The sequence below is a fragment of the Camelus ferus genome, chromosome 1 (genome assembly GCF_009834535.1).
Source record: "Camelus ferus isolate YT-003-E chromosome 1, BCGSAC_Cfer_1.0, whole genome shotgun sequence".
NCBI classification, from domain to species: Eukaryota; Metazoa; Chordata; class Mammalia; order Artiodactyla; family Camelidae; genus Camelus; species Camelus ferus.
In genome coordinates this window covers 4,110,144-4,124,219 of record NC_045696.1, presented here as the reverse complement: position 1 = coordinate 4,124,219, position 14,076 = coordinate 4,110,144, and the positions used below count along the sequence as shown (strand labels likewise).

Genomic DNA, 14,076 nt, shown 5'->3' with positions numbered 1-14,076 from the left:
AAATGAAGAACTCCTGTGCTGCAGGCTAGACACAACCAAGGAAGGGATCCATGAGCTTGAGGATATGTCAGTAAAAATTCCCAAATGAAAAGAAGAGGAAGAAAAAAAAAAGGATTTAAAAAAGCCCTGAAAAAACCCCCAGAATATCCAAGAACTGTAAGATGACTACAGCAGGTGTAATGTGTAACAGGAGTACCAGAAGGAAGAGAGAAAGGAACAGAAATATTGTAAGTAATATTGCTGAGAATTTTTCAGAATTATTGACAGAAACCAAACCACCAATGCAGGAAGCTGAGAGAACACCAAGCAGGATAAACACCCCAAAATGCACTCCTAAGTAAATCGTATCCAAACCAGACAAGATTAAAGACAAAGGGAAAATCTTGAAAGAAGTGGGCAGAGGGGAGGACTTTCCCTTAAAGGAACAAGGGTGAGAAATATTTTGGGCTTTTCTTCAAAAGCCACGCGAGCAGCATAGAGCGGGGCGAAGTATTTAGCGTTGAAAGCAGAGCGGCTGCACCCTTTTCCACCCGCATCAGTGTGTGAGAGCTTCAGTTTATCTGCCACTCTGTTGACCGGTGCTTGGTGTGGTCGGTCTTCCTAATTCTGGACATTCTAATAGGTGTGCAGTGGTATCTGCCTGCGGTTTTAATTTGCGTTCCCTCATGACTAACGGTGCTGAGCCTCTTTCCATGTGTTTATTTGCTGGATGTGTATCTCATTTTGTGGAGTGCCTGTTCAAATCTGTCCCTTTTTTACTGGGTTGTTTTCTTATTATTAATTGTGAGGTTTCTTCACATATTTTGTATTCAAGTTCTTTCTTAATTATATGATTTGCATATAACTTCTCCCAGCTTGTGGCACATGTTCTTTGTTGGGGGACACGGCAGGCCAGTGTCGCGGGTGGTAAAAGGATTTATGAAAGACAAAGAAAAGTTTGAGAAATAAAGGAAAAGTTTCATAGATAGGCTGCTAAAAGCAACAGCGGGCCGCACAGATGAGAGGTACCCAGGTAAGCGCCGAGGGCGGACGTGCAGGGTCTTTTATTAGGGACAGGGCTGTGTACACAAGGGGTGGGGAGCTGCGTGCTCAGCCCGTGCACAGGGACCTGACTGGCTGTGAGCAGGTAAGACTTGTCAGGGGCTCTTCTCAGTACTGGGATTCATGACTCTGGTAAGGACAGGATGAGGCCTGTCTGCCCGGGTTGTTGTGAGACTAGCCATTTCCAGGGAGGTTAGTTCTGCCAGGGCAAATACATGCCAAGGAAAACTGCTCTTTATCAAGAATGTGGGCATGAGGAGCGGTCCGGGAGCTGGGGCTTGGGGTTTTATGGACTTCAAAGAGCGCCACCCCACATCTCCTTCTCTTAACGGTGTTTCTCAAGAAGCAGAAATTCTTAATTTTAATGAAATCCAATTTATCAGGTTTTTTTCTTTAATGAAGCATATGTTTTGTGTCATATCTAAGAGCTTTTTGTCTAACCCACCGTCACAAAAAATTTCTCCAAAACTCTGCCAAGTCTCTTCCAAACTTCTGGACTTTTAATAGTTTTAGGTTTTTCATTTTATATAATACAATATATCCATTTTAATTAAGCTGATTTTTGCAAATGGTATAAAATATGGATTGTAGTCATTTAAAAAACATGGCTAGAGAGTTGTTCCAGCACATTTGGTCATAATACTGTCTTTTTCTCCTGAATTCTCTTTGTACCACTGGGGAAAATCAAGTGACCATACGTGTGTGTACCTAATTCTGGTCTCTCCATCTCTCCTATCTTTCTGTTTGTCTGTCTTGTCGCTACATGCAGTTAACTTCCTGATAACTCCGGCTTTACAGTACATCTTAAAGTTCGATAACACAATTTCTTCAAATTTGTTCTTTTTTTCAAAATTATTTTTACTACTCTAGAGTATTTCTATTTGCGTGTGAATTTTAGAATCAGTTTATAAATGTCTGCACAACAGCTTCGCTGATTCTGAAACTTGACAGAGGATGCGTGCACACAGATCGAGGCGCACACACGCAAAGTTCCCGAGATCCTCAGTGACAGTTCGCACTTCCAGGAAGGTGGCTTTTCTTTCCTGGTTTTAGGGCACAATTCCCTGGAAACTGATGTTTCATCTTCTCCAGTTTAAAAGTAAACATTAAGTGAAGCAGTATAGGGGATTTATGGAAGGAGATGGATGGGGTTGCACTTTGTGGTTGGAGGAAGGATCTCCACGAGTCAGCAGAACCTCGTGCAGAGCACCGGTGGGGAGAGGACACATAGAAGCTGACACCGGAGTTGGATCACATCCCACCTCTTGTGGCTCGTTTTTTCCCAGTCGGCCAGGCTGAATGTGTCAGTCATATTTGTCACCCCCACCTCCTATGTCTCTCCCATCCCATCCATGGTCAAAGCCCAGCAATTACATACCTTCAACATCTCTTTCCTCTGCCCTCTTCTCTCCCCACTCCTAATGTCCTTGTTCACAGTCTAATAAGCTTTTGTCAGACTGTTAAAGCAACCATGTGGGGGGGTGTGTGGGTGTGTGTGGGTGCGTGCACACACGCGCCTCCTGGCTTCCTCACTCCTGACCCAGGCTGCTTCTTGTTTACTCCATATTTACAAGATGGGAAAATGAAGGTCCACCCATGAGGTTGCTGAGGATTCAGTGAAAGAATGTCTGCCAAGAGCCTGTGCTAAACCAATCGGTGTTTCCTCCCCTGGGCCATTTGTATGCCTTAGAAGACTAAATGCAGTTCCCAGGTTCCCGAAGCGACTGGGTCGGTAGAGACTTGGGGATGGATGTGTGTGGGGCAAGTGTGAGGGTGGCTTTCAAGGGAGCTGGTCAAGGCCATTTTATATCTACGAGGAAACGGGAGCCGGGAGGGCCTCTCACTGCTTGATAAGAAAGGAGCTCTTTGACTAATGCTTATTTACCTTTCAGGCTCATAGGAGAAAAGACTGCAAATGTTGCAAGAGGAATATACATTGCTATTGTCAACTGTAAGTTACTCAGTGTTTTCTTTAAAACTTCTTTAAAGCTCTGGGATTGGCTATTCAAATGTACCTTGGGTTTTGGGGTTTTTTTCAATGATTTTTGCACACAACCTAGCCTAGATTTCTATTTTAATGCATTTTAAAAGTATAGATTTAACTGTTTTTATAATGCCTCACTTTACAGATTACTTGTGGTTCCTACAAAAAAAAAAAAAAACAAAAAACCCTGAAATCCAATATAAACTGATTTTTAAAAGAACAAAGAAGGACCTGCAGAAGTCAGGGCTAGAACCAGACCAGCAGACCTGGGCGCACAGACACCCTGGCCTTGGGCCTCGTGTTTGCTCTGACTCCTGATGGCCCAGCGGAGGGTGACACCACCAGCCAGTTCCTACCTTTGTCTGATAAAAGGTGACAACTAGGGCCTCTGCTGGAAAAAACACCTGTCACCACTGGGGCCCCGACAGTAAGAACTGTAGCAGATTTGGGAAAAGGACTTCCCGTGGTGTCTGCCCCTGTGAACAAGCTGACACATAGTCCAGTGACAGCGGGGCTGCAGGAACCCAGGAAAAACGTGCCCGATCCAATAATCCGGCAGGAAAAGCTACAGTGCAAGGTGGAACGGACTGAGCGGGGTCTCTGGTGTTTGTGGGAAGGACTGAGAGGGGTCTCTGGTGTTTGTGGGAAGAGGCAGTTGTGCCGGGAAGGAGCGTGAGACCCAGTGTGTCTGGAGGCAGATGGGAGGGATTCTCTGTGCAGCTGGCGAGCGCTGCCTTCCTGACCCGCACCACCACCTCATCGGGGACCCCTCTCCAGGGAAGGCGGTCCCCTCCTTCAGGCCGGGTCCCCAAGGCAGGCATGCTTCCTGGAAAGAAACAGAAAGGACAAGCTACTCTCAGAACTGCAGTGCCACAGATGTGCCCTGAGCCCCCACGAACCTTCTTTTGAAAACTGTTTCTTTTATTTTCAGATATGACTGGGAAAGTGATAGCAACACAGCTTTTTGATATGTACGAAGGCGGTAAGGAATCTCTTCCTGTTAAAATTAAAAATGAATTACAAACATAAGACTAAAAAAACGCAAACAAAAATGTCAAACAATCTTATTTTGTCTACTCAAAAAATTGCCAGAAGCTCACGTGAGTATGCTAGAATGGGCTTACGTAAATTCTCCTAGTCTCTATGTGAGTTCGTATACTAAACTTTGAAGGCATTATCTAGAAAATGTCTTTTCTCTGATCAGACTCGTCCTGGAGCTTTTCCTTCTGCTTCTTCATCACCTAGTGGAAAAGAGAAAACATCTCTCTTTTTTTGGTAAATCGAACATATGTGAAATAACGCCATCAGCATCCAGCCCCGAATAGCATCGTAGTTGCTGTCGTGTTCCCGGCGCTGCTCTGCGGTGCTCACGTCCCTGGAGCCCATGGAGCCCAGCCTCCTCCAGGGGTCCCTCCTTTCTGGGCTCTGGGCCTTGACTGCAGTTAGTTGTCCATAGGGATATACCAGCCCATTTTACTTGTACTTAATGCTGAGAATGATAAGTCTTTATAAAGACAGTGAAGAGGAGCAGTAAAAAGTGCCTGGATGCCCTGGACAGGAGCAGTGCAGTTTCACGCTGCAGTTAACTTAACCATTGCTGTAAGTAGCAAGCCCCAGTGCTGAATAATGGGCTTTGAGCTGCGTCTTTCTTTCCTTCCTGTAAGAAATAGAGAGGTCTCTTAGCAAAGACATGCCCAGCCCCGTCTGGTCTGTCTGTCTTGTATTTCTCGCCTTCATTCTGTATGTCAGTGTCGCGGGGCTGCTCTGGGACCAGTGCTCTGGTCATGCCTGGTGCCCACTTAGTGATTGCAGAGAAGAGTCCACCTGTGCTGCTGGATTGTGGCCAGTTTTAAAATTGATCGTTGGAATCTTTATGATCTGGTTGTGCCGCTCGCCTCACACAGTCCCACTGGGGGACATGGTCTCTCTGGCCACTTACTACGAAAGCCCCGGAGCACCATTTGCGTTTCAGGGGACAGCTCTCGAATCAGAGGAGTCAGAGGGCAGGGCACAGGAGCTGAGTGCAGAGGAAGCCCACCCTCTAGAGCTGGAGTCTCAGCCGACTGAGATGCTAAAACTGGTTTGCACTGACCCGGCAGATAACTCTGGACCAATGGCGAGGTTTATTCAGAGCGCCCCTTCGCAGTCCCTGCTGTTCATGGTGACCCAGGATGAAGGCAGCAGCAGGTGAGCATGCAGGTTTGTCACAGAAGGGGCGCCAGGAAGGGAAGCCTGCAGGGTGCAGGGTGCCCGGCCCCTGAGGGTCCCTCAGGGCATCCTTTAAGAAGGAACAAAGCTCCGAGGAGCAGGATGCTTCCTGAGGGAAACGGAATGGGAGACGACGACTAACAGATTGCCTTTCTAAAAAAATGATTGGCTGGTGGAGCGCATAAATCCTAGACGCAGAGAAATATTTCCAGGTAGCAAGACAGAGCTACCGCTGACCATAAATAGAATAGCAAAGAGCTAAACCCAGGGTGGGACTTACACTCACACACACACACTCGGGAAAAACTGACCCGGCTCAGTGTCCTCCAGGTGTGCGCTTCTAAACAGACGTGCGCATCTTCACTGCTGAACTTCCAAGAACCTTGTGGGGCTCATTCGCATTGTGAATTTCTGAGATGGGGCCACTGAACGTGGCGTTTCCCAGATTTGTCTGACCTCATATCCTATTTTCACTAGAGCCTCTTCCCAGATGGAAGTTCTTTGATATATGCTTAAAAAAACTCAGATTTAATGCATTTAGGAAAATCTGAACTTATTTTTTCTCTTTTCCTTTCTGCCCTCCTTCCTTTGCTTGCTCTAAATTGCACTTTTTTTTTTTTTTACAGTGGTAGGATTGTTTAGGGTTTTTTTTTTTTTTCTCTTTTGATATTGACTTTTCTGAACACAGAAGGGACAGTTTTTGGCATTTGTTTTCATCTTTTAGAAACTTCTGTCCATCTTATTGTGTGGTCGGTAAACAGGAGGGCAGTGAGGACCGAAAATTATGTTGGCTGAGGGTGAGGATGTGACTGAACCCCAGACACAGGGCTTTTCAGAACTGAGAATTAAAACTCTGTGCCCGAATTGAGTCCAAAAGAGTCCTAGGTGTGGCACACTGGGCTAGCCTGTCCCCTCCTGTCATGGGCCCCAGGAGGACAGACTCTGTCCTAGCACGACACACCGAGTCTGCAGGGAGACGTTCATATGCTTTCCCCTCTTCCCCCCGCCCAGACTGAAGGAGGACGCCAAGAAGGCCATCGAAGCCCTGGGAAGTAAAGAGATCAGAAACATGAGATTCAGGTCAAGCTGGGTGTTCCTTGCAGCAAAAGGCTTTGAACTCCCTGCAGAAATTCAGAGAGAAAAGGTGAGTGGCTCTTAAACGTCCCTTCCCCCGAACAGTACAGTACATGCTGTGATTTGTCTCCTAACACCTTCCTGTGTTAGGCGCATGTGCACAGGGCTGTGCCCGAGGCCCCTGCTTCTGTGCGCGCGCTTCCCGCGTGGTTCCGCATCCTGAAATCCTGGGGGAAGCTCGCCTTCCACCCAGTGGTGCTTGATGAGCTGTTACAGGCAAAACAGTCCATCCTAAGATGTTTGCAACCTTTCTCATTGTGTCAGCATTCAAAAGACACATGGCAAGTTTTGACCTTCCAGTCTCTTTAAAAGTAGAGAATTCTGAATGCGCTATCGGTGTTGATTTTCTATCCTGCTACAGCCGACAGTACGTCCCAAGCCTCTTCCCTTTGCCTCTGTTCCGGGGCTGGTCACAGTGCTTAATTCTCAAGTTGGTCCCCAAGTCACCAAGCCTGTGTGCGTGAAGCACTTGAGACAGGGCGGGCTGCACACGAGCACTGGGTAAATGCCGCTTGCCTCGTCGCTGCCTTGAGTAAATTGGGACAGGACTGATTATACGCCCCTCCCACTATGGCCTTTATTTATGGAAGAAAAGTAAAGAGCAAAAGAATGAAGTTCTGGCGCATTAATACTAAGTCACCATGAAACTTCCAAGTGAGGGGTGGCCAAAGTGTCCTAGGAGTTACAGGCTGTCGCCTCTGCAGGCATCACCAGCTCCTTTGGAGGGCGCTGCTCTCCAGGAACCGGCGCTGAAATACGCTCCAGAAGCGGAAGGAGTTAGCTGGCTGCCAAGGAACGAGCCCCGCCCTCAGCTGCTCCTTTCTTCCAGCTAGAAGGTCAAAGAGAGTCGAGCTTCCCTACTTCCCCCCACCTTTCCATCCCCTATCTGTCATTCCCAACCTGAGTCACCTCAAAAAACGCGGACACCCAGACCCACTGCACTGGAATCGCAGAGGCCGGGGCCTGCCCCGGTGATTCTGATGCGCAGGGAGAGTTGGACCCATTGCACTGATTTTCACGAGAAAATAGAGGCCCTGGTTCTATGTGCACATCCACACTCTCCCTTAATATTATATTCCAGCGTCTCTGTGCTTTCCCCAGCTATCTTACCCCTCACCCTCTTCCATGCCTCCTCCTCTGTCCCCCTCATCCTCTCCAGGTGCCCCGCCCTGCCCCCACCCCAGCTGTCCCGGTCACATAACTCATCAGTAGTGGTGGTGAGCAGGGACTGCTGGCAGCCAGGGGTGTCAGGCCAGTGGGAAGTGCTGTGTGTCCTCGCCTGTCATTACTGTTATGACAGGAATTGTTCCCACTCAAATGTGAGAGCTTGAATCTTGCTTAACTCAAAAATGTCAACATCTCCACAAACAGGTTCCATATTCATGTTTAGCTCAGACAGAAGACAAAGCCTCATCTGAACTGATTTTTTGTTTTCTTTATGGGTAAAGGAGTTTCTGGAGTGGGAGGAATCAAGGAAAATGCAGGTGTCCCAGTACTGCACTGCATTTAGAGACACAATGTGTTTTGAAACCGTGGCTCTAAGTGAGTTGCAGGAGAATGCTTGTCTTGCCCACGTGTGTTGGTTGAAAGTCATTGTCCTGCTTACTACAAGGGTGCAAAGACCAGACCTGAGCGTGGTGAGCAGTTTTTGTAAGTCATTAGAGCTACTGTGGTTTGGGGCCCAAAAGGATGTTTGCTTGGATGTTGATGAAACCTGAGCTGGCGGCCAGGACCTCAATATGGGCCTGACTGCGGATCTGAGTCAAGTACTACTGGAGGAATCGTTGCCGTCTTCATTATTTTAGATTTCAAGTTTGTACACCGTAGATTTCCCCAAGAGTGGGGTACAACCTGCTCCCCCCATGATGCAGAACTAGAGCTCAGACCCTGTCTGCAGCCCAGCCAACCCCCTTCCACGCTTATCTCCATCCTATGCATGCTCAGCACGCTTACTGTGGTTTTTGCTCTCACACGCACATCACAGAGCCTCCCCTTGCTTGGACCTCTGCTGTGACTCCTTCCATCCTGAGTGTGCTTTCCTGGAAGCTCCTTCACGATCCAGCTCACAGCTGTTTTTTTGTGGAGACTTTCTGGCCATCCTCCCCTGCCCTTGTGTGCCCACAGCACTCTGTGCCTTCCTTGATGGGCATGTGGTGCTGTGCATTAGTGTTGTCTGTCTGTCCTTGCTTGGATGGTAACCTCCTGAAGGCACAGAGCACATTTTCTTCTACTGTGTGATCCCCGAAGTCTCAACAATGAGTGAATTATCAGAAGAGTAGTTTTCAGAAGAGATGTATAACCAAGTGAGATTTGTTCCAGAAATACAAAGTTGGTTTAACAGCCAAAAATCAATTCATGTAATCATCACGTTACTAGAATAAAGGACATGACTATTTCAATAGACACAGAGAAAATATTTAACAAAATTCAACACCCTTTCAGGATAATACACTTAACTAAGAACAGAAGGGAACTTCCTTAACCTTTTAAAAGGTATCTACAGAGGGGTGGATATAGCTCAGTGGTAGAGCTCATGCTTAGCATGCACAAGGTCCAAGGTTCTGGGTTCAATCCCCAGTACCTCCATTTAAAAATAAATAAATCAAAATAAAGGATATTTACAAAAACCCCATATATAACATCATATTTAATGTGAAAACCAAATGGCTTCCCTCTGAGATCAGGAACAAGACAAGGATATCCATCTTTGCAACTTTCTTCAACATTGTTCTGACCAAGGCAATTAGGGAAAAAATAAAAAAAGAAAAGAAAGAAAGAGACGGGAAAAAAAGGGCAATAAATGAAAGCCATCCACATTGGAAATGGTATGATTCTGTGTTCCAGAAAATCATAAGGAATCCACTAAAAAACCTGTTTGAACTAGTAAACAAGTTCAGTAAGTTTGCAGGATGCAAGATCTAGGTACAAAATCTATTTACTTGCAGTGAACAATCTGAAAACAGAATTCAGAAAACAATTCCATTTGCAATAACATCAAAAAGAATAAAATACTTAGGAATTAACTTAATGTAGAAGTAAGACTTATACACTAAAAACTATAGAACATTGCTGAAAGAAATTAAGAAGACCTAAAAAAAGGGAAAGATATTTTACATTAATGAATCAGACAATTTAATATTGTTAAGGCACGAATACTCTCCAGATTGATATACAGATTTAATGCCATCTTTATCAAAACCCCAGAGGGCTTTTCACAGAATTTGAGAAGATGATCCTAAAATTCACGTGGAAACTCAGAGGACCCAGATAGTCAAAACAATCTTGAAAAAGAAGAATAAAGTTGGAGGACTCTTACTTTCCAGTTTCAAAACTTACTACAAAGCTGCAGTAATCAAGACAGCATAAAGACAGGCATATAGACCAAAGGAACAGAACTGAGAAATAAAACCTCATAGTTTTGATCAAAAGATTTTCAACAAGAGTGCCAAGACCTATTAACAGGGAATAAATGGTCTTTTCAACAAATGGTCCTGGGACAACTAGACATCCACATGCAAAAGAATGAATTTGGATCCCTACCTCACACCATATACAAAAATTAACTCAAAATGGGTCAAATAACTAAATGTAAGAGCTAGAACTATTAAACTCTTAGAAGAAAACACAGGCATAAATCTTTGTGACCTTGGATTAGGCAGTGATTTCTTAGCTATGATACCAAAAGCACAAACAAAAGAAAAGAATACATAAATTTCACTTCCTCAAAATTTAAAACATTTGTGCTTCAAAGGACACCATCAGGGATGTGAAAAGATAGCCCACAATATGGGAGAGAATATTTGCAAAAAAAAAAAAGAGTTGTATCCAGAATATATAAAGAACTCTTGCAACTCAATAATAAAAAAGACAAATAACCCAGTTTTTAAATGGGCAAAGGATCTGAATAGACATTTCTTCAAAGAAAATATACAGATGACTAATAAGCACGTAAAAATATACTCATGACTAGCCATCAGGAAAATGCAAATAAAAACCACTGTGAGATACCACCTCACACCTGCTAGGAGTGTTATAATAAAAAAGACAAAATAAGAAGTATTGATGAGGATGTGGAAAAATTACAACCCTGCTGCTCTGAGAAATATTCTGGCAGTTCCTCAAAAAGTTAGGCATGTAGTTACCGTATGTTCTAGCAATGCCACTCCCAGCTACAGAGCCAAGAGAATGAAAACATATGTTCACACAAAAACTTGTACATAAATATGTGCGGTAGTGTCATTCATAATAGCAAAAAGTGGAAACAACCCAAATGTCTGATTAATGGATTAAAAATGTATAAATCAGATATGGTATAGCCATACACTGGAATATTATTCAGGCACATAAAGAGATGAAGCCCTGGTATATGACACGGACGACCCTTGAAAACACGCTGAGTGAAGGGCACCAAACGCAAAGGCCATGCATTGCGATTCCTTTTACAGGGAATTTCTTGAAGAGTCAAAACCAGAGACAGAAAGTACATCAGTGGCTTCTAGGGCTGAGGGGGCTGATGAGTGGCTTCGAATGGGTGCATGTTTTGCTGTTCGGGGGTTGAGAATGACCTAAAACTGATTGTGGTGATAGTTGCATATCTCTGCGAATAGACTGAAAACGGTTGAACTGTACACTTTAAATGGGTGAATTTTATAGTATGTAAATTAGAGCTCAGCAAAGCTGTTCTAGAAAAAAAGGGAGATAAAACTAGAATTCCCAAGTTCAGAATGCATATTATTCTTTTTAAGCATTAGGTGAAGGTGCTCCATTATCTATGAGAGAATTGACGCTGGACAGAGCTGAAGTCGAACTCAATATGAAGGCACATCTTCTGAGCAAGGAGTGCTACGATCACCCTGAATAAAACCTGTAATCCTCCTCCCAGAGAACTGAAAACTAAACTTTAGAACAGGCAGATACTAGCCAGATTTTCATTTACATTTGAATTTATTCTAATTAAATAGAATTTAAAATTCAGTTCATCAGCCCCACGAGCCACATTTCAGGGTATTCAGTAGCCAGACGTGGCTCCTGGCTCCTCTACTGGGAGCATAGATTAAAGGACATTTACATCATTCATTTGAGAAAGTTTTCCGTGTGTTGAATCAAGTTGGTTGAAGTAAGAGACACACTGAGAGGAGATGAAGACCCAGAGGAGGTTGGAGCAAATCCCATTCTAGGAAGACATTCTCTTTTTATGAATTTGCTCACAGCTGGCATGTTAATTTGTGGATTAGATTAGTGAGTAAATTAAATCCTTTTCTTTCCTTTACGCAGATCAACCACTCAGATAGCTCAAGGAACAGGTACTCGGGCTGGCCTGCAGAGATACAGATAGAAGGCTGTATACCGAAAGGACCAAGCTAACGTTGCCCGGCCTTAATAAACGTGTGTTTATAGACAAACGCAGCATGGAATGGACCAAGAATCTGATCCAGCGGTCACTATTTGATGAGTATTTGGGGCTTGCCATCAGCCAACCAGAATATTTGCTGGCTGTATAAAATCCTGCCGTATAGACGTTTTATTTATAGAGTGAAGATCGCAGGACAACTGAAATGAATAACTGTTCAAGGAAGTGCAGTGATTGAACTTTGAGAGGAGAGGGTTGGGGGAGCAACCACTGCTTGTCGGGGTGGAGGGCTATTTTATGATCAGATCTAAGTTTGACCCCTGTGGTCCAGACAGCTCTGCAGAGAGAAAACCTTTATCCCTGATCACCAGGCACACCCTCCTTTTGGATGGTCATCTCCTTGGAGGACGAGCAGCGGTCAGAGGGCGTAGCTAACATCTGGGGTCCACCCTAGTTGAGCTGTTAAAGTCTCCCCCTGGGTCACTGAACTTATTTACTCCACAAACCTAGGTGCCCCTACCTCGGGCACCAGCAGTGCCGCAGTGAAGAGCCCCAGGCTCTGCCTCCATGTGGGAGCGTCCCTCCAGGGGCTGGGGGTGGGGGGGACCTTTGCTTAGCAGGGTGGGGAGGGAGGAGCTCTGACAGAGTGGGTGGGCAGGGTCTGCTGCTGGGAGGCCCACAGTCTACCCCAGGCTTACCAGGAGACACGTCGTAAGATCCATGTAGCAGCATATCCAGAGAAGCACGTCTGGTGACTTGGGGTTAAGAAAATCCAGTCACTGCCAAACGCCCATTCTAACGACCCTCCCGGGGCTGGCTGCCGCAAAGGCTAGGAGACTTTGATGCCCAGTTAATAGTACTTCTCGGAGCCTCTCGTTTCTCATCAATAAAACAGAGGGATTGGGACCGAGAGTGATTTTCAAGCACTTTTATCAGCAGGACTCCTTTTAAGAACATGGTAGCAGGGGATGGGTAGAGCTCAGTGGCGGAGCACATGCTTAGCCTGCACGAGGTTCAATCCCCAGCGCCTCCGTTGAAATAAAGAAAGAAAGAAAGAAAAATAAACCTAATCCCCCTCCCCCCAAAAAAGAGCTTCTGATAAAAATGAATGAATAAAATGAACACACGGTAGCACGTGGCGCCCTCACAGTGTCAAAGCAGCGGAGCTCATTAGCGCCAGCTTCCCCTTCGTGCTCTCTGCCGGCTGCAGGTCAGCAGAGGCTTGGCCCTCCTCCTGAAGGTGGGTCCTGACCATCATGGAAGCCAGAGAGAGCAGGAGTCCAGGTGCCCCCCAAAGCTCCTGCCAGGACACACACGAGCCCTCCCCCGTCCCCCCACAGCGGGGGGACGTCGCCCTCCTGGCAGCGGGGTGGGGGGTGGGGTGCTCTGCCCTCCCACAGGGAGGGATGACTATGTGTGAGCAGGAGGGGAGCGGCCACCGAAAGCCAAGCAGAGCTCCAGCCCAGAGAGAACCTCGGCATCTGGGCAGTGGCCCTTCAGGGAGCCTGGACCTCTCTCTGCAAAGGCGTCTGCAAACCACTGGATGGGATCTTGGCTCAGGCCCTATTACGAGCTAAACTCTGTTCCCTCAGATCCGTGAATTGACCCCTAATCAGCATTTCCTCTAAACGTGACGCCATGTGTCAGTAGGGTCATGTAATACGCTAGAGGGAAGTGGCCCCCCATCCAGTACGACTGGTGTCCTTACAGAAAAGGGACGTGTAGATACAAACAAGCCCTTGGGGAGAAGGCCACGTGGCGTTGGAGGCAGAGATCCAGGTGACGCTTCTACAAGCCAGGGAGCCCCCGAGGTCACCAAAACCCACGGGGAGCGAGGGGGGCCTGGAACAGGTCCTCCCCTGGAGGCTTCAGAGGAGGCCGCGCCTGCCTGCTCCTGGGCTTGGACGTGCGGCCTCCAGAACCGTGAGATTAAGTGTCTGCTGTTTAAGCCGCTGGGTTTGTGGTGCTTCGTCATGGCAGCCCTGGCCAACGAATACAGATCTGTTTAGGTGCTAAATTCTTTGGTGTCCGCAGACATTTCCGTAAGGGGGAGGCATATTTGCACTCCGGCTGAAACTATTACATTTTCAGAGCATCTTCACCCGCGGTAGCAGGTGAGGCCTCAGGCACTCCTGGCCAGGTGTGTCCAGGATCCTGCCTTGGGATGTGAACTCCTGCAAGAGCCCCACCCTGTGACAGCCCCCACCCTGTGACAGCCCCGCATCCTGTGACAGCCCCCATCCTGTGACAGCCCCGCATCCTGTGACAGCCCCCACCCTGTGACAGCCCCCACCCTGTGACAGCCCCGCATCCTGTGACAGCCCCCACCCTGTGATAGCCCCGCATCCTGTGACAGCCC

The 14,076-nt window shown here is 46.6% G+C and overlaps 1 protein-coding gene across 1 annotated transcript in view; it reads left to right on the top strand.

Annotated features, from left to right (window-relative positions):
* The window catches only part of FAM3B (FAM3 metabolism regulating signaling molecule B), a 36,261-nt gene extending 22,761 nt beyond the window's left edge, over positions 1 to 13,500 (top strand). The window contains exons 4-8 of the mRNA XM_032462330.1: positions 2,934 to 2,992; positions 3,957 to 4,007; positions 5,125 to 5,212; positions 6,245 to 6,377; positions 11,642 to 13,500. Of these exons, the coding sequence (XP_032318221.1) occupies positions 2,934 to 2,992; positions 3,957 to 4,007; positions 5,125 to 5,212; positions 6,245 to 6,377; positions 11,642 to 11,731 (421 nt within the window). The 3' untranslated portion in view covers positions 11,732 to 13,500. The remainder of the gene's footprint in view (positions 1 to 2,933; positions 2,993 to 3,956; positions 4,008 to 5,124; positions 5,213 to 6,244; positions 6,378 to 11,641) is intronic.
* The last annotated feature ends 576 nt before the right edge of the window (positions 13,501 to 14,076 follow it).